The following is a 20,632-nucleotide window of genomic DNA, read 5'->3' as shown; positions in this document are numbered from 1 at the left end:
TGAAATGGAACCACGACTAGGAAGTAACTCTACATATCTAGGATGTTTCAACCAAATGGCTCCTATTTTGACCGGACTTACTCATTTAACACATCCTCTAATTGACTCAAGACATCAAATCTATTCTCATGGCATGGACTATTAGGCTTATTTATGTTATTAGAAGTAATAATGGAACTCGAAGAAGGGATTTCATGTGCGCTTCCTTGGTATACTTGGCATCTAGGTTTATGTGGACAAATCACGGTGGTGTGTCCTGGACCGCCACAATATAGGCATAGGCGGTGTGCTCGACATCGTTGCTTCTCAGCATCTAATAAAGGCCCTCAACGTTGTGTTGTCTTTATTTCCATCAGAGATGGGCCATTCCTTGCAATGGGTCTGGAAACTTGTGGAGGCATTGCAACTACAGAAGCATACGTCTGTTCCGATTGGCAAGGTAACATTTGTTGGTGCTCAGAACATTGCTCAAATAGGCAATTATCACATCGCACGGCTTGACTAATAGCCTCTGTTAGAGACTTCAAATCTTCATGGAAAGTAAGAAGAAGATCTTTGACATCATTACACAAACCTTGACCAAATTGATCCATTAAGGCCGCCTCATCCCAAGGGATATCACATGCCAAAAGACAGAAATCGGTTGTGTAAGCTGATGCGGGGCGATCTCCTTTTCGGCGCCTTCGAATCTTGTTTATCGCCATCCTAATGTGGTCGGTGTCTCCGAGACTAGCTTGAAACTCCTTAATAAATGCTTCAAAATCCTCCAACAACGGTGATTTCTTCTCGAGAAGTGGTGCAAACCATGCTAATGTTGTACCACATGGCAAGGTTCCCACTAATCCCACACGAGGAGCATCAGTTGGGTACCGATTGGGATGTAACTGAATAACCAAACGGACTTGATTCAAGAAGCCTCGAAATAAAGAACTTGTACCATCAAACTTGGCAGGGAGGCTAATCTTTGGTTCTCGAGGGGAGTTTTGAGCCCCCAACGCTTGTTCTCGTAATGACAATATAGTAGCCTCGAGTTGATGAACCAGTTGTGATACCTCTTCATATTGTTGAGCTTTTTCGGTACTCATTTGTTGTAGGTCGCCCAGTAGCCTTTGATTTTCATGCTCTAATGCCACAAATTTATTCGTGATCATGTCAAGCTCAGAAAGAACATGCATGTATTCCTGTTTGCTCACGGACTCCATAACTTAGGAGGGGAGAGGAGAAGAAAGAAGAGAACTTGTTGGAAGAGGGAGAAATGAAAAATTGGTTCAAACTGTCAAGACAAAGAGAGAGAAAGAGAAAGAGTGGAAAAGAGATATAGTGTTAAGATAGAAAGAGAGAATTGAAAAGAATGTATTGTATTGCAATATAAGATGGAATACAAAGAGTAGACAATAGGGAGCTATAGGATGGTGTTGAACCAATTTGGTTTTTGGAGGATTGATAGATCCCTATTTATAAGTCCCTATAGATTACTCTAGAATATTCTAGGACATTCTAGAATATAGAGTAATCTAGTAGTCTAGAAGGTTTATGGAGTATTCTAGAAGATTCTAGAATATAGAACACTCTAGAATATTCTTGGACATTCTAGAATATAAAGTAATATAGAATATTCTTATCATATTGGATTATATATTCTAAAAACCATACACATAAACTTGTTACTCCAATGGTTAAGGATTTGACATGTATATAACAAGGTTGTGGGTTCAAATCTTTTCGAGGCATTATGTGAGTGTAATCATGACAACGGCGTGGCATAAATTGTTGTTGCTTGTAGCTTTGATGGTTCTAGGAGAAATTGCTTTTGATTGTCAAAGGCCGGATATCCAGGTCGAGGTGCAAGATATGAATGCCAAGATAGAGCATCTGCCTTCCCTTGTTGTTTCCCGGGGCGGAAAACGATCTTGAAATCAAAATGAGTTCGAAACTGTGCCCACCGAGCTTGTCTCCTATTTAACACTTGAGCCGTTTGAAAATACATAGGATTTTTGTGATCACTATAAATGATGATTTGATGAGGTGATCCTTCCAAGAAATGTCGTCATTGCTCGAAAGAGTCGACCACGGCTAGTAACTCCTTGTCATGCACCTCATAGTTTATTTCCACATCAGTAAATTTTCTAGAGTGAAACGCGACTGGATGGGACTACCCATCCTTGCCTAGTTGTGATAGGATACTCCCCAATGCAAATTTTGACGCATCCACCTCAATAGTAAATGGCTTTCCAGGATCAATATGCACTAAGATAGGAGCTTATGTGAATGCCTCTTTGAGCTAAGTAAAGGTTGTGTCTGCTTCAATAGTCCAAACAAATGCTTGATTTTTCTTGGGGAGTTGGGTGAGAGGCAACACGATCTTTGAATAATTCCATATGAATTTGCGATAGAAGTTAGCAAATCCAAGGAAACATTGTACGTCTCGAACAGAATGTGGGGGTTCCCATTCCAATATTGTTTTGACTTTTATTGGATCCATGAAGATACCCTTGGATGAAATAGTATAACCCAATAATTCGACTTGTTCGCTGTCAAAACTGCACTTCTCAAGTTTAGCATATACACCATACTTTCTTAAGCGTTCAAGTACTTTCCGGACATGTATATCATGCTCCTCCTCTGTTTTAGAGTAAATCAATAGATCATCTAAATAGATGATGAGAAAGATATCCAGAAAATCCCGGAAAATGTCATTTGCCATATGTTGGAAAACTGTGGGTGCATTTGTGAGCCTGAAAAGCATATGATTGTATACTCAAAATGACCATACTGAGTGCGAAATGCAGTTTTCCACTCATCTCCTGATCGAATGCGAACAAGATTATATGCACCCCTTAATTCAATCTTTGTAAAATGATTTGACGCACCAATGCGCTCTAAAAGACTAGAGATTAAAGGTAGAGCATACCTATTTCTTATGGTGACTTTATTTAATCCCCTATAGTCCATGACCAAACAAAGCGAACCGTCCTTTTTCTTCACAAAAAATATAGGAGCACCAACTAGAGACTTTGAATGTCGAATAAACCCATGTGCAAGATTCTCCTTGACCAAACGAACCACGACCAAATGAAGAGAACCGTCCTTTTTCTTCACAAAAAATATAGGAGGTCCGGCTGGAGACTTTGAATGTCGAATAAACCCATGTGCAAGATTCTCCTTGACCAAACGAACCACGACCAAATGAAGAGAACCGTCCTTTTTCTTCACAAAAAATATAGGAGGTCCGGCTGGAGACTTTGAATGTCGAATAAACCCATGTGCAAGATTCTCCTCGACCAAATGAAGAGAACCGTCCTTTTTCTTCACAAAAAATATAGGAGCACCGGATGGAGACTTTGAATGTCGAATAAACCCATGTGCAAGATTCTCCTCGATGTATTCTTGAAGAACCTCAAGCTCAGTTGGTGATAGATTGTAGATCAGGCCCCATGGTGGCCCTCGTACAGCCGATGCTTTGGAAGTACACTAGCTTTGACTTTGTCGAAAACATCAGCATATTCTTGATATTTTTCGGGAATTTAGATGCCTGAATTCCCTTGAGTGGCACTAGAAGGTGTCACTTATATTGCAAATAAGAAAAGCTCCTCCTTTCCTCCCACTTGGGACAATTGTTGTAATGTGATAGTTGAGATTTGATGAAAAAGAGATGGTGCACTAGTGGAACTATATTGTTTAAGGGAATAGTCTTGGGTTTGATTCTTAGCAATGATGTTTTCTACTAAAGGGCACCAAATTTCTCGCCTCCTCCAATCGATTCTTGGGTTATGTAGCTCGAACCATGGCAAACTAAGGACAATTGGATGCTCGGGGCTACGGATTATGTTAAAGGAAACTACACATCCTAAATCACCTAAGAGTATGTGTATTGCCTCAAACTCTTCGAATATCTACCCGGAAGCTATGGGACGTCCATCAATCACTACTATGGAAACTGGGCAAGGAAGGGTATGCAAGGATATTTGATGTTTTTGGGCAAAATCTCTATCCATGAAACAAGAATTGGCTCCAGTATCTAAGAGGGCTTGGACCTGAAGTTGACAACTCGGTGTCCTAACTTGTGCTTGGGTTGAGAAGACTCTACTAACATGCTTGGATGAAATGGAACTTACACTAGGTTGTACAAGCATAGACCGTTTGCTCGGTGTCGTTGCTTCTCTTCGCCCAGCAATGGTCATCGTCGTTGGGTCATATCGATCTCCATGCGTGTAGGCCTATCCATTGGGGTTGGACTACGTGTTTGCCTTGGTGTTGGAGCAGGGCTATATGTTTGCCTTGGAGATGATTGCACCGTTACTGATGCATAAGTTGGTGTGAATGTTGATCTTGTTATTTGTTGTTGTCGCTCACATCGACGCTCAAAAAGATAATTATCACACCGTATTGCTCAACTAATAGCTTCTATAAGTGATTTTGGATCCTTGGGGAAGGTAAGAAGTCCTTCACATCACTACGAAGACCGGAACGAAATTTCTCCATTAGGGCTTCTTCATCCCTAGGGCTTCTTCATCCCAAGGAATATCGCTTGCGATGAGACGGAAATTAGCTACATATGTTGATGTTGGTTGATCACCTTGACGTAGTGTACGAATCTTGTTGATTGTTGTTATTACCCCATCTATATCTCTGAAACAAGCCTTAAGGCTGGTTTTGATTCGAATTGGTTTGAGAAGAATTGTATGTTTATATTTATATGTTCCTATACAATAGCCTAGAGATTTCTATAATGTTCTAGAATGTTCTAGCCCTAGAATATTCTAAGATGTTCTAGGATATTCTAGAATGTTCTAGAATGTTCCAGAGTATTTACAATAATCGATGTATTACAAGAAGTATCTTATATATATATATATATCATTTTATATGATCATAGGCTATCTTAATGGTAAGGTTCTTGATTATGTATTATAAGGTCTTGGGTTCAAGCCCAAGTGAAGCCATGATGTTTATTTATTCATGACACGAGCAACGTTTAACAACAATTTGTTCTTTCTTTCGGCAATGCCATTATGTTGTACAGTGTAGGGTATTGTTTTCTAATTAATTCCATTTTTGTTGAAAAAAATCTCCCATTCTTGGAATACATATTCTCCACCATTATCACTTCTAACCTTTTTAATGGTTCTTGAATTCTGATTTTTTGCAAGTTGTTTGTATATACAGAATGTTACAAATGCCTCACGGTCTTTTCTATTTTAGGACGTTGAATATTGTGAATCCAATAGTATTACCAATCAATGAAATGAAATACCTTGCTCTAGAGAGAGACGGTACAGGAAATGGCCCACACGGTTCCATATGAATCAGTTGAAGTAGGAATTCTATAACAGTCTTGCTTTTGGCAAATGGCTGATAGGACAGCTTTCCAAACAAGTAGCTTTCACATATAGAAACAAATTTGATGCCTATTGTTAGTAATCCTTTTATTCTTTTTGTTTTCCAAAAAAACACTACTTCGCATTAGTTAGCAAAATTGTTGAAGTGATGAAATATGCATGTAACCAAAATGATCATGCCATAAATACGTAGCTGATTGAACTGGTTGGTTCTTTGTTTGTATAGGCGCAATTAATGCATATGGTAACTCATTATGAACCGGATATAGATGTTGTTCTTTAGGAAATACCATTTGAATGGATGAGTTACCATCATGAAATTTTAGAATTGTTTTATCTTTGCAAAAATGAATTGTAAGTCCATCTACTATAGCTTCTCTAACTTGTGATTGTTTCTTATTGTCTGCAGATTGCTTAAATCGACATACCCTCTCAGTGTGCCCTTTAGTTGTTGACACTGTTAAAGTGTTGAAATATGCATGTGACCAAAACAACAATGCCATAAATATGTAGCTGATTGAATTGATTGGTTCTTTGTTGTATATGTGCAATTAATGCATATGGTAATTGATTATGGGCTGGATACATATGGTGTTCTTTAGGACAAACCATTTGAATGGATGAGTTACCATCATGAAACTATAGAATTGTTTTATGTTTGCAAAAATGAATTGTAAGTCCATCTACTATAGCTTGTCCAACTTGTGGTTGTTTCTTATTGTCTACATATTGGTTGAATTGACAAACCCTCTAAGTGTGCCCTTCTCTCTTGCAATACCAAATACCTTCAGACTAGATTGAAACCTCCACCAAGGTGTTTTGATGAAGTTCTCTGTGATTCATTTCCCTTTCTTGCATTAGAGACTTCAGTGTATCTGTAATTGTCAAATTTAGGCTTGTAACGATTGTTATATGAAGATTTTTGTGGTTTGTTGACTACATTAGTCGTTGTCATTGATGGAATAGAACTTTTTAGTTGTCGTCGTAGATTTTCATGACGAACATTTGTAATCAAATAAGATAAGGAGTTACCCCGGTTGTTCATGGTGATAAAAGTATTCCAAGATTCTGAAAGTTTACTCAATAGGATCCCAATCTTCATTTCTTTTGAGATTTCATTCTCAACATGAGACATGTCTCCCAGGTATCCAAGAAGGTAAGAACATCTTCTTCTTCCTACAAAACACACATCTGAAATAGGGTAGCAAGAGTATGGATTCTAGTAGTACCATCTTCTGGTTCAAACATTTGTTTTAGTTTAGACCACATTTCTACTGCTGTTGTGATTTTATAAACGTCATCAACCTCCATGTAAGGAAGTGAGAGGCACATGAACAAAAATAAGGAAAGTTGCAACTACTATGTAATAAATAATAAGTTGGGAATACAAACTGGAATACAACTAAAAGAATAATACTACACCTTTACACTTCCCGGGTTCCTCCTTATATAATAGAGGAAGTGGAGGGAACATTGGATATGTTTGAAAATACAGTTAATAATAGTAACTAATCTAGATGTAATGTAGAGTTATTGTGGCAACTAAAAGGAGTTGCTTTGAAACTGTTCTGTTATATCTAACACTTTTGTGGACATCAATTATACGAGATTGAAAATCTTAACACTTGAGGCAAAAGTTCCCATCATGGTCAGTCATACTTATTACTTCTGTTTATAATGAGCAGAAGCCCTCAACCAATTTATGGAATGGATTGTATGTTAGGCCACAAACAGGGATAGATACCTACCGGAAATTTGGCTATTTCAATCACAACCAATTAGTTTTATTAAGTCAGCAACTGAAGTAGTCATGCATATATCTTAATGAATTAGGAAACCTTCCAAAACCTAAATGCACTTTTGTATTGATTTCATCTCACTCATTTGGGTGATAATATGTACTCAGATTTTTAACTGTTGAGGCAGAACATGCTGAATGAGAGTAAACAAATAAACTGGTCAGGAATGATGGCATTTATGACGGCCTTTATGATCCTTCAAAAGACATATTAGGAATCAGGATCCTTCGAAGGTCAGATAAACAATCATCTCACTGATATGATGGGGTTTATGGTCGTTTGAAGGTCACAATACGTCTTCAATGCCAGTTCAATTTGAAATATAGCTGTATCTATCAATTAATTCATTGAAAATTTTACAAATGTTACAATTCTTAACAGGCTACCCTCTGGAAGCTACATTAAAAAAGAAGAGTAAGGATGAACACTGCTGGCATAAGATAGTTAAGCCCCAATCAGTTTTGTATTCACTCATCAAAAGGAGGAAAAGAATTAGTTTTCACTTGCATTCATTGGGCGGTGGAAAGGGAAGTAGGCATACAACGATTCTCTCAACCTGAATGAGCATTCTGACCACGTGGAAAATTGAGTTCGGCAGAGTGGCCCAATATGCTGAGAGCAGCCTCATCATATGCACAAGCTGCAGCTTCAGCAGTCGGAAAAGTTCCCATATAGACATGCTTTTTTGTAGCAGGGTTGTAGCACAAGGACTGAAACCGCTGCCGAGTGAAGTATACACCTCGGTAACCTGGCCATCTCCTCGACCCCCTTATTCTTTCTCTAGGGAGCCCATCTGCTTCACAAGACTTAGAATACTCGAATTTTGAAGGTTTCTGCCAATTATCCATTAGTGTGTACTCTGCATCTGCTGCTTCTTTACCTATCTTCTGCTCATTGGGTGTTATCAGTTCTTTCGCAATCAGACATTCACTCCCATACAAAACCTCTTCTTTTATGCTCTTTGGCTTGACTAAAGAGTTTTGCCTGCTGTTTAAGGTCCTCATAGACCCTACGGAAGAAGCAGCTTTTTCTTGTTGTTTGTGCTCTCTCTCTTGCTTTGCACGCTGCCTCGATGTAGTCTTGTAAACTCTAGAATACTCTGACTCTATGTAGAAGCCACTATCAAATCCACACAGAGTGTTTTTACATCTCATTCGTATTGAGGTTGATTCAACAGGTTTCCGAGTGCGTTTCACATCCTTTCCATGCTCAAGCTTTTCCACTAGAGCTCTCTTAGATCGAGGGAAATTAACACCTTCTGTGGTAAATTCATTGTGTAGCTCTTCCTTAAAATGGCATGCCTTTAAAGAGAGTTTATTTGTTTCATCATCTTTCTGGGATGACCGGAGAACACCTACAGAATGGTTTTTCAGACTTCGTGCAGATGCCGTGCCCATCGGAATACAAATTATATTCTCCTTTGCATTGCAAGAAGTTATTTTACATTCTTGTGAATAAGGGTCTTCCACAGCCTCAATTTCCCTTTTTCTGTCATAAATAACAGTGTCAAGTATTTCTTTGCCATCTGAGATTATATCCTTCTTCTTGGTTGGTTGAAAACTTTCAGCACTGATAACCACATTGTCCTGCTCAGGAGGAGATTCTCCTTCACTAGATAGGGCTATTTGCGCCCCACTCTTAATGGTGCACGAATTCTCAGCATCAATTTCCACTCCTGACACAGTGGACGACAAGCTCTTAAATTTCTTCTTTGGCCGAATAATGCGTGAAACACCAGCCCTCGCATGGCGCTGCTTCACTACCATTTTCAACTTTTTAGCTTCATCTTGATATTCCCCATTACTTGAATCATCTTTTGAATCCCCTTTCAAGAACAATGAAGGGACTTTTGTAGCATTTACTTTGGTAAATTCATTTAGATCAGGTTCTCTTTGGCTGAGGGTGAATTGAGCTTCTTCCCTCAAACTTAGGAGAAATCTTGAAGTCTCCTCAACCTCTTGATCAGAAATCACATCAATCTCCGAAGCCATGTTTACTCCACAACGAATCAAAGAATCTCTCTTTTCCTTGCAATACTCATCTCTCAAAGATTCTAGCTTTTCTTTCTTTGAAGTATTCAGATCAGTTTTAAATTCCAGCATCACTTCAGGCACATAATTACTGCTATTCTTTGCATTTGCCAAGGGATTTTTGTCTTCTCTCTTTATAATTGACGAATTTTTCCTTTTCAGAGCCATTGAATTACCCTCAGATTGAGGAATATCCTCCTTGTTTGTGGACTGGTTGAAGTTAGTGATTGCACTTTCCCCTCGGTACATGCGAGCTGCACTATCATAAGCATGTGCTGCTTCTTCTTCTGTTGGAAAGGTTCCGAGCCAGAGCCTCTTTCCTTCAGGAGTACGAATTTCAGCACCATAAGCACCCCATGGACGTTTGCGTACGCCAACAAATTTTGAAAAGCAAATGCGTTTACCCTGACTCCTTACTATTGCCAAATCCCTATGTTTCTTGTTACACCGAGCCAACCTGAAGACTCCCTCCAATCCACACATCAATCCCACTGTCGTTGTATCCATTACACCCACATCTATTAAAGGTATTATCTCCAATTTCTCAAAGATTGTGTCCCTAGCATAAATCACAGAATCTTGCCACTTCAAAGGTGTCCACATGTGACCCATTTGTGTTGAATTTAAGGGTCCAACCTCAAGCAAAGTTGTCAGTTCATTGACTTTTATGATACTTTCCTTTCGTGTTTTCTTAAATTTTCTCTTCATGCTACCATGGATTATGCTATTAGCAGCATTCAATGTTCTTAAGGAAGGGGAGCAACTTGTGAATAGTTTATGATAGTCCATAGATACAGAATGAAATTCAACTCCAAGAGTAAGTGGATCAGCTCCTTGAAAATCCTTTGTTCTCATCCCTGTAGTAGGGATCCATTGTAAACATTTATCATTTCCTAGTGATGGCAAAACCCGCTCACTCTCTGACATTTGCATCGCATTATTGAGAAGAGCATATGTTTCCCCCGTGAGTTCATGAGCCACTGCTGCGGCCATCACAACTGAAGAAAATGTCCCCAATGCCAAAAGACTGTTCTGAAATCTCAATCCTGTAGACATGCTCAAACTCGTCCTGGATTTGTGGAGTTGACAGAACCTGTGAATCCCACAGAAGACAATCATATTTGTCTTATATAAAAGTATAATCAGTCATCATCAGGAAAGAAAAAGAAATATATTAAATTACCTTGCATCAACTACATTAACGCACACAGGATATGGACACCTCATCTGTGTATGACATTCGAAATAATCACATTGCTTGTAAGGGGCTAAATGATCCTCTAAGATGTGCTTAATACAGAACCGGAAACCATGTAAAGCATAATGACAGCAAGGGTCCTTGCTAGATCCACAGAAGCGAGCTCGATATACCTGATTTTTGTCAAATGTTTGCTTTTTTGTTACCATGTATGTGTCTGACGATGATTTACTCATTGCATTATGAGAATATGAAACCTGATTTCCATCATCAACGGTAGTATAGCTTGAATCTTTCTGTCCAAAAACACTATTTGAGAAAAGGGATGCCTGAACAAGCTGATCTAATCCAGAAGTTACCCCTGCCATATTTGAGTATTTAGATGTTGACAAATTAGAGGGAGGTATTTCTGAGTTCTTCCCTGACAAATGTCTCTTGCACATTGATGTCTTATACACCGTTTTTGAAAGAGGCTTATGTTTTGCCACTTCTGCATCTGGTATCACAGGAATCCTTTCTACAGTTTCAGTTTCTATATCTGGTGAATCTGTATGGCAGATGGGAGACAAAACCATTTTTCTTTCTGAAGCACCATCCTTAACAAGCAGAAAATACAATAAATACCTCATTAAAATGTATAAATACTTTAATAGAGAAATTCATCACAAGCAAAAATACCAACTCTAAACTTCGTTGACTTGTGTAGTTACCACCAAGAGGTATTATGTGAAGCTTAAAATGGATGGGTGACACAACTTGAAGGATAAGCAAGTCCCCTTCCTGAATATTCTGCGCGCAAGCAAATTCTGGCCAACCAACTGTGAATTTAAGTCTTCTTCCTGATTGCATGTAGCTTATCCATTCTACTCTCCATTTACGACCTTCGTCATCTTCTAGTGTAGCTTGTCCTTTTGATCCTATTAAGTAGGTGCTCATGAACATAACAGGAAGTGCCTGCCACAATTTCACATGAGGTCAATTCAAGAAGGATTCAATTATACCCCATAGCACCATCAGTCTTCATCCTTACCAGTTTCGCACATGAACCAAGACATCTTTTCTGCATTGTCTTTGCAAAGGAGGGGTACTTTGTGACAATATTTTTCAAAGCATTAAGAATTGGGCGGTTGGGACCCAAGATCGCTTCACTAACATATGGTACAAAACCTTCTTCTACGGCTTCAACCTCCATTGTAAACAATAACTGCACAAGAAAAATAAAAGGATATAAGTATAGAGCCATATTCCCGCAATCTAGGAATCATTTCAGGTGGACAGTAGATTCGGAATCTCCTCTGAGATTGATTAACCTTGGGATAAAATTGCACAGTGCATATTGTCAGCTCCCAACTCAGACTATACATAAGTATACACTATACATATTGGGATAAAATTGCACAGTGCATATTGTCAGCTCCCAACTTAGACTATACATACATAGCGGTCGTAGCCACATGATCCTTTGTAGTTCTACTGTAAAGAAACATACAATGTGCCATAGGCCATACTATATGTGCCGGATATTATGGGATGCATTAACCTACCGATGAAACCTGTATGAATCCTCTTTAAGTGGCATAACGGGCAGTATGTACAAGAACAAGTGTGGAGGGCTACTTATCCAATCTGCAGTGTAAGCCAAAAGTGTGAAGCATACAGCATCATGATCTAGACTGGGGATGGACAGATAATACAGTGATTGAGCAACCTTCCCTGGTTATGCAACATGAAACAGAGGATTTCTCCATTTAGGAGCTTGCCAATATAGGGGTAGCTTGCACATACAGACATTTCATCCATACAGACATAAATCTTCTACAGAGATTGTCAATGGACACTCTCAGAAGAGAGGATATTGCCCTCTCAATCCTTTGGTATAATATGGCATCATCCTATGGGAGCTGTCATGAGATGATCCACACATTCTACCTCTTCCCAATATATATTTAATCGATACAATGTACCCATGTTACCTGTATCATAGCCTAGTTGCATATGGCAACTACTTAGTTTAGGACTCTTACTTTTGCTTAAATTTACCAGACATTCCATTGGATTGACATGGATGTGACTTGTGATTTCTTAGGTTATTTTCTCCTTTTAAAGACATTTAGGGTACTTTTCATTTCATTCATATACCTTTTCATGGTGTTTAACACCACTCAAACATGCATAATAAGATCAGAACCAGAATTCTTCTTGGGAGAGAAAAAGGTGGCATACGCACAATCCTACACATACCTAGGAGTAACATTCAAAGGGCCTCAGTCCTCCTTACAGGAGGCTGCCTGTGATGGACTTTCTCATGATTATGCAGCCCTTGGTGCTCTTGAAAGACAAGTGTACATATACAATTCCAAGAGCTACAAACTAAATTGTGACTATTTGATATACTTGTCACTCTGACTCTTCTCTATGGACTAGAAACCCAAGAACCATGTCTTCACAACACAAAAAACAGGAAGGACATGGAGAGACCTGTAGTCTCAATGATTGCTCACACGATAAGGAGCAAAATATTGGTGCCCCATTTTATAATTTGGGTGGAGATGGGAGAATCCTCAATAATCACTGAGGCATTATTCCGATCAGTAATCAGTATCCAATGGCTTTGGGATCACCCTAAACCAAGTTACTCAAAGTTGGCACTTATGTCATCAAAACAGCTGGTTGAACATGGAGATAATCATCTTTGGCATGCTGAAATGCGACAACGCCAAACAACGCCGAAAGCAAAAGCCGGACAACGCTGAAAGCGAAAGCCGATGTCGGACGCCTCACACTTGAGTTTGAGGGGGCATGTTGAGAGATCAAGCTCAATTTAGTTTAGTTAATTAGACAACCATGTAACTTTGTAGTTACGTAGATAGAATCTAGTTAGAAGTGTTGACTATAACGCCTTAAATAGGACCTTGTACTTAAGTGAGATATTCTAGATCCTCCACTCCCAAGTACATTTAATATAGGACTTACACCCTTGTACCTATATTCTCCTCACACATGTGCACCCTTGCACATGAGATCTATATATACCTCATTGTGGGTATTTTTGTATTTGATGATTCTAATGTAATATAGAGTTAATCATCCCCCATCTTGTGTTATTCATGAGTGTACTTCTCTCTCACACATACACACAAATATCACATAATCTTCCGCTTAACTTAATCACATAATTAGGTATTAATTAACCCTTGCTTAATTACCCACCTAATTCTTAACATGGTATCAGAGCGTGTGGTTTAGAAAATTCACTAAGCCCACCCGACTTCGTGATTGTGTGTTCGAGACGCCAATAACAAAACCCGGCTATCTGCTACCGTAGTGCCACTACGTAGCCCGTGATCGAAGGAAGAAAATACGAGAAGGAAGACACTACGTCAAAATGAACACACAAATGGGTAGCGCGCTTCATAGTGAAAAGGTAGACCGGAGCAATTATTCATCTTGGGAGTACAAGATGAACCAATACCTTGTTAGCCAAGGATATTGGAGCTACATCAACGGCGCTCAAGAAAATCAACCCAACCCAAAGAACGTCGACTACTCAACATGGCAGCAAGCATGTCCACGACCACATGCTTAGCCACATTCAAGACACCAAGACGCCCAAAGAGATGTGGGAGAACTTAAAAAAATGCTCGCCACCAACACGACCGCCCGAAAGCTTCAACTCCAACAAGAGTTGAACAACATTCGGCAAAAAGATATGTTTGTGTCGGACTACACCGCCAAGATCAAGAGCATTTGCGACTCGCTTGGCTCCATCAACATAATCGTCGACAAAGACGAGATGGTTCAAGTATGCTTGGGTGGCCTCGCACAACGATTCGACTCGTTAAGGGCGGCAATCTTGGCGAGGGAAAACCCTCCTTCGTTCTTCGACCTTCAATCAATGCTAATGGTTGAAGAGAACCACGTCCAAACCAAAACCAAGTCATCGGAAGGACAAATGTTCTTCTCGAATTCGGATGGTGGCCGAGGACAAGGTCGAGGCGGTAGAAGAGGTCGATTCGACCCAAACCTTCGACAAGAAGAAGGAAGCCATCAAGGAACCTTCAGAAGAAGGGGGAGCTTCCATGCCGAACAAGGTCGGCAAACGTGGCCCATTGCTTGCAAGTATTGTGGCAAAATCCGTCACCACGAAGAGGAGAGTCGGAAAAAGAGAAGTGAATCGGCTTCGACAAGCCGACAAGCCGACAACTCACCTAACTACGCCAACAACTCCAAATACGATGACTACGGTGGTCTATTCATAATGAGGCATAAAGCAAACTCTATGACGGCTTTCAACTCCACAAGCACCTTCAACTCGGAAGACGTGTGGTTCGTCGATTCTGGCGCCTCACATCACATGACATCCCACGAAAAGTGGTTCAGTGATTTGCGCACACCCAACCGACCCAGCATCATAGAGACAGGTGACAACACCACACATCCAATCGGCACATCGGCAACGTTCCATTCGGCAACGACGGCCAAAACAATTGCATCAAGAATGTCTTGCACGTGCCCACCATAACGAAGAATTTGGTCTCGGTCGGCCAAATCGTGGAGCAAGGCATGCAAGTTCGTTTCAAAAACGAGGAATGCTTCATAGAAAAAGATGGCCGACTCATAGCCAAGGGACAGAGAGACGGTCGAATGTTCATCCTCGATTCGAATGAGGTGAAATCGGCCATGTATGCCAAAGGTCTCAAAACCGAGACGAACATCGAGTTGTGGCACAAGAGAATAGGCCACATCAACCTCCAATGACTCCGAGCTATGCAAACAAAGGAAGTCGTCATCAGACTTCCGACCTTCGAGTCGAAACGAGTCAACCGAGTATGCGAAGCATGTCAACTCGGCAAACAACATCAACTCCCATTCCCAAAGGAGAGCTACGCAAGCAAAGGCTTCCTTGACGTCATACACTCAGATGTATGGGGACCGGCTCAAACACCGACGATTGGCGGATGCCGATACTATGTAACCTTCATCGACGACTACTCGCGCTACACGTGGATCTTCCCGATGAAGAAGAAGAGTGAAGTGCTCTCCCACTTCCAAAAGCTCAAGGGGCAAGTCGAAAAAGAAACCAGTCGGCACATTCGATGCCTTACGATAGGATGGAGGCAAGGAGTACTTCTCCAACGAGTTCAACTCCTACCTCCAAGGTGAATGCACACACCCAAACAAAATGGAGTAGCCGAAAGAAAGAATCGGCAATTACTCGAGGCAGCACGCACTAGGATGCATGAGAAGCACATGCTGAACTTCTATTGGGCCGAAGCGGCATCCACGGCCGTCTATCTCACGAATCGATGCACCACCAATGGAGTGCATGAGCTAACTCCATACGAGCTCCTTGATGGGTGAAAGCAGTCGAACCAAGCCTTTGCCACAGGCTTGAGGGGGCGGAACCGAAACTGCCACGAAAATATCGATGCTGAAAGCCACACAAAAGCCAACATCGAAAGCCGGACAACACCGAAAGCAAAAGCCGATGTCAAAACGCCTCACACTTGAGCTTGAGGGGGCATGTTGAGAGATCAAGCTCAACTTAGTTTAGTTAGTTAGTCAACAATGTAACTTCGTAGTTACGTAGATAGAATCTAGTTAGAAGTTATTGACTATAATGCCTTAAATAGGACCTTGTACTTAAGTGAGATATTCTAGATCCTCCACTCCCAAGTACATTTAATATAAGACTTACACCCTTGTACCTATATTCTCCTCACACATGTGCACCCTTGCACATGAGATCTATATATACCTCATTATGGGTATTTTTGTATTTGATGATGCTAATTTAATATAGAGTTAATCATCCCCCATTGTGTGTTGTTCATAAGCGCACTTCTCTCTCTCTCTTCCTCTCACACACAAACACACAGATATCACATAATCTTCCGCTTAACTTAATCACATAATTAGGTACTAATTAACCCTTGCTTAATTACTCACCTAATTCTTAACAAAGGCTTTGACCCACTATGCAAGGTAATGAATATGAGGACCAATCGTGTTGGGGGTTGTTCTTTCTAGAACTCAACAGGTACAAGGAGAAGTTGTTGAGGGAGAACAATACAACCACAAAAGCTCATCAACAATGAATAACCACAACATTCTTAAGCCTCATCACACCTCATGCTACCAATCAATCAAGGGCGACACAAATGGGCTCTCAACCAAGACATTATGAAGGAGTCAGAAGAGAGATTAGGCAATAGAAATTTTTCATATACGTAGGCCCCAATCTCGTGGATCACAACCTCACCACCCTTGTTATCAACATATAAAGTTCATTATCTCCCGCCATTGCAAGTGCCTCCCGTTCTTCAACGATCTCATCATTCTAGATTGAGCTATGCTAGAGATATTACAAATACAAAAATTAGAATCTATTTGACTTCATAATTGAGAATCTTACATCTTTAGATAACCAGATTCTTTCGTCACTTTTATTTTTATTTACTTTTTTCTTAGTTACATTTCTTTTGGTTTGTTCTTCTCAAACACGAGACAACATTATAAGATTTAATCTCTTGTTTGTTCTTATAGGCCATTTTGGCCACTTAAGTGCCATTAATTTTCTTTCTTCCTTCATTCTCATGGAGCTTTGTTTTCCATTGAAGCTTTCACATTTTAAGAGTTCTTTGAAATGACCAACTGGTCATGTTGTCCCATATGGATGTTAATACATTATAACTAGGCGATGATGCCTTCACAGGGCACCGAGCATGAGAAGCCTTTAGTATCAATGATTATTCGCAAGATACAAAGAAAGCATCAATGCCCCATGATATAATCTCGGCTGAGTGTGAGCAGGTTCAATTGTGGAACTCATGTCATTAATACAGCAAGCAGAAGATGGAGATAATGATAGTTGATATGCTGAAATGCAAACATAATTAAAATCACATATAAATGCACTACCCTCACTTTAATGACCAGGCTCAAACAGTTCTTGGAAGGAAGGACCGCTATAAGACCCTCTTTTCCACCATCGCAGATTGGATTTATTAAAAGGCTGCCTTATATGGATACATATCTATCATGTGCTCCCTAATGTGATAGGACAAGTCAAGGCCTCTTCATATTAGTTAGAGATTTGTGACGGATAGATATGCACCCAAAGCTATGGAAGACCAGATCTTCCAATTGTGTCATCGGGAGGTGAAATCAGAGAAATGAATGTTTGCCAAATACTGGTTTTTTTATGAAATTAGGGGAAGATAACATTGCCTTGAACAAGGATTTGGCCCACTTTGCATGGTAATGGCATATGAAGACAAAGGATGCTGGGAATTGTTCTTGCTAGAAATCAAGAAATATAGAGCGAACGTTTTGAAGAACATCAATATAGCCTCCAAACCACAATACACAACCAGCACGACCTTCTTAAAATCCATGACTCATGATACAAGTCAATCAAGGGCAACACTAGGGAGGGAGTCACACAACATTCAAAAAGGGTTACATAGATCAGGCACTAGTAAATGGTTGTGCATGGAGACCACATTCATCTGAACCACAGTTCCATCATCCTTGTTATTGAAAAATGAAGACAATTATCACCCAATGTTGAAGATACTTCTTTCTCTTGGGAGATCTCTCCGTCTTAGATTGGTGCATCTTGGGATATTTTGAAGTCAAAAGTTTCAATTCAGTTATTTTGATATGTTGTGCTGAAATATGGGTGAACATTTTTAAAGATAATTTCTTGTTCAGTCTCAAAGGACATTTTGGTTCAATAAAGTCCCTCACATCGACTTCCAAGACTCACATGGGAAGCAAGCAAAAATATCCAAAGGACACATGACAGCAAAAAGAAATTTCTGGTTGGATGCAAGATATGGAAAAATCGTTTGGAAGATGGGATGCAAAACACTTGCTTCATGAGGCATGAACAGATTCTTATTTGAATGAGGCCTTTTTGCAACGCCAATGCATCATGACATGGGAAAAATGTGGAGGTTCATGCTTCGTGAATTATACTACATATGTTACACCTAATTACAAAACCATGCTTTTTCACTAACAGGAAAACCACACACATCAATACATGCCAGAACCCATCCCATTGTCCGCCACTTCAGCCATTGCTTCCATGCGACCTAGCTCACACTCACTAAGATGTGAGACAAGATGTTCGGGCATAAGTGGTGAGAGTAATTGACTATGCACACTTTGCCCTAAACGAGCTCAGGAGTTTGAGTATCACACTTTCATACAATGCTCTGCCTTTGATCACATCCAACAATACTTCCACACATCTACCACCAAACCCAATCCTTGCACAAATTTCTCTTGATCCTAGTGTGCACTCTCAATTGTGACATTCATTAGTAAATTTCTTGAACATCAAGAGTCACTACGCCAAATTTGACCATTTTTGGTCTCATACGCCATATTTATCCTCCGCAAACGATAACAAAATCTATCCATCCATCTATCTATCTATCTCAGAGAAATATGCAGGGAATTTAAGAGGTGAATCTCGCCTCAGCCTACAATATTGATATGAGCGGAACAATTATACATGAATGACAAAAAACCTATGTTCGACATATTTTTCTGAATGGACATGGAAGACTTTGAGGAGTATTATAAATTGAAGACTGAAATAGGGTTTTCTTGGAAGTCATTAGCACCATGAGAGTGAAACAAGGATGGCCACTATGACCAACTTTATACAGTCATATATTGGCCAACTAGAATATTTTATACAAGAAGCCTTCATGGCACATGACAAAAAACCACCCATTGGCCACTTGACATGATTGCTTCTGATTTATACAGATGATGTGGTATTTTTGGGATATGGTTTGCAAGCATAGACTGACCTAGCAGTCAACGTAGCTCAGGTCAAAGCTCAGATCAAACAGTGAAATTCAGCAACTAGCTTCATTTTCATTTTAACATTTTACATATTCTTTCTGTTCTACATTTTAAGATCCCCCACATACACAGCTGGAAGGAAAGTTCTTTGTGGCAATTCGTGGTCCTAAGGGACATGTTGGCACCCTTACCTGAAATAACCTGATCATCATCTCTATCTATCTACCTATCGACCAATCAATCTCAAAGATAGATTGCATCCTCTTTCCCCAGCATTTTCCCACCAGGTTGACATCAAAAGAAAAAGAAGAACGGGCACGATGCCATGTGTGTCAATTCCAACTAGAAAGACCCCAAGTTGCGTGAACCAAGCTACAGCATAGTGCCAGCAGGTGGTGCGGTGGGTGGCTAGGGTATTTGCGTACAAGGATGTGAAATTGGTGCTCTAGAGCTAACTAATTGCACAAACAATTCACTTCTTTGCCACATCCTTACTGCTCCAGAGCTAGATAGTTACACAAAGTGCCATCTTAGGTTTTCCAATGTCTCTAAAAGCGGATGTGTGGCCAATATTATGGGTATACCTATTAATAATAAGAGGAGATTCACGTGGGCCACTGGGTTGGCCTCTGCAAAATGAGGCACTCACGGTGATATTTGTGGGCAGATGGTGGTTGACAGCGAACCTTCAAAGTAATAATAATGGCAGGCTGTCGTTTTCATAGAAACCAGTAAGAGGGGGGGGAAGAGAGCGTACCTTGAACTTGGGCTTGCTCTTCGCTCTTTGCCCTTTGCTTTGTTTCCTGAATTGGTCGTGAGGGTAGTGGTGAGAAAAAGAACGCAGCTCAACGCGTAGCAATGGGGGACCACGAACGCTGCCGTTGCAGATACGAGAGTGAAGAAGAAGCAGGAGCGGAGGGGAGTATTTCTGCGTTCGCTACCTATCTCTACAAATACGAAGAAGAAGAAGAAGAGGAAGAAGAAGAAGAAGAAGAAGAAGAAGAAGGGGAGAACAGAGGAACACAGAAGAGAGGAATGGTGGTGGCCGTCGTCGTAGACTGTAGTAATAGTAACGGAGAGAGAGAGAGAGAGAGAGAGAGAGAGAGAGCGAGAGCGAGGGCTCAGTACTTAACACACTACATACATACATACATACATAGTTAGTAGTAGGCATAATGATGACAAAATGCTCACAAAAATTTCCTCTCTCTCTCTCTTAGTGGCCTCATGGGGGCGGGCATGCATGCTCTCGTGTGTGTGTGTGTGTGTGTGTGTGTGTGTGTGTGTGTGTGTGTGTGTGTGTGTGTGAAGGCCACTCACTTGTATACATACATACATACATACATACAACGTCCTTATTCGTGTTCATATCTATCCATTCCATCCATCGTCTCTGGTCTCATCTATCGCCCCACTCAAGTCATATCTATCCATTCCATC

The 20,632-nt window shown here is 40.3% G+C and overlaps 1 protein-coding gene across 2 annotated transcripts; it reads right to left on the bottom strand.

Annotated features, from left to right (window-relative positions):
- Positions 1-7,447: 7,447 nt before the first annotated feature.
- On the bottom strand, positions 7,448-20,043 carry LOC147869073 (uncharacterized). Of its 2 annotated transcripts, XM_087326285.1 has the most exons (5): positions 19,950-20,043; positions 11,397-11,570; positions 11,045-11,320; positions 10,352-10,962; positions 7,448-10,261 (listed from the first exon to the last, which is right to left on the bottom strand). In XM_087326285.1, the coding sequence occupies exons 2-5, from the start codon at positions 11,556-11,558 to the stop codon at positions 7,690-7,692; spliced, it is 3,621 nt and encodes a 1,206-aa protein (XP_087182411.1). In that variant the 5' UTR covers positions 11,559-11,570; positions 19,950-20,043; the 3' UTR covers positions 7,448-7,689. The 2 variants fall into 2 exon arrangements, with proteins under 2 accessions (XP_087182411.1, XP_087182413.1); XM_087326287.1 differs by lacking the exons at positions 11,397-11,570; positions 19,950-20,043 and having other exon boundaries at positions 11,077-11,164.
- Between the last annotated feature and the right edge of the window lie 589 nt (positions 20,044-20,632).

The sequence above is a fragment of the Azolla caroliniana genome, unplaced genomic scaffold (assembly GCF_043228905.1).
Source record: "Azolla caroliniana isolate FFs.n. ecotype wild unplaced genomic scaffold, voAzoCaro1.0.p SCAF_1, whole genome shotgun sequence".
Lineage (NCBI taxonomy): Eukaryota > Viridiplantae > Streptophyta > Polypodiopsida > Salviniales > Salviniaceae > Azolla > Azolla caroliniana.
This window is presented reverse-complemented; position numbering and strand designations above follow the sequence as displayed.

Coding starts and splice junctions, on each gene's coding strand:
- LOC147869073 (XM_087326285.1), bottom strand. CDS start 11,558: ATGGAGGTTGAAGCCGTAGAAGAAGGTTTTGTACCATATGTTAGTGAA. Junction 10,963..11,044: donor GTCAACGAAGTTTAGAGTTG/GTATTTTTGCTT, acceptor CTGCTTGTTAAG/GATGGTGCTTCAGAAAGAAA. Junction 10,262..10,351: donor GTTAATGTAGTTGATGCAAG/GTAATTTAATAT, acceptor TGGGATTCACAG/GTTCTGTCAACTCCACAAAT.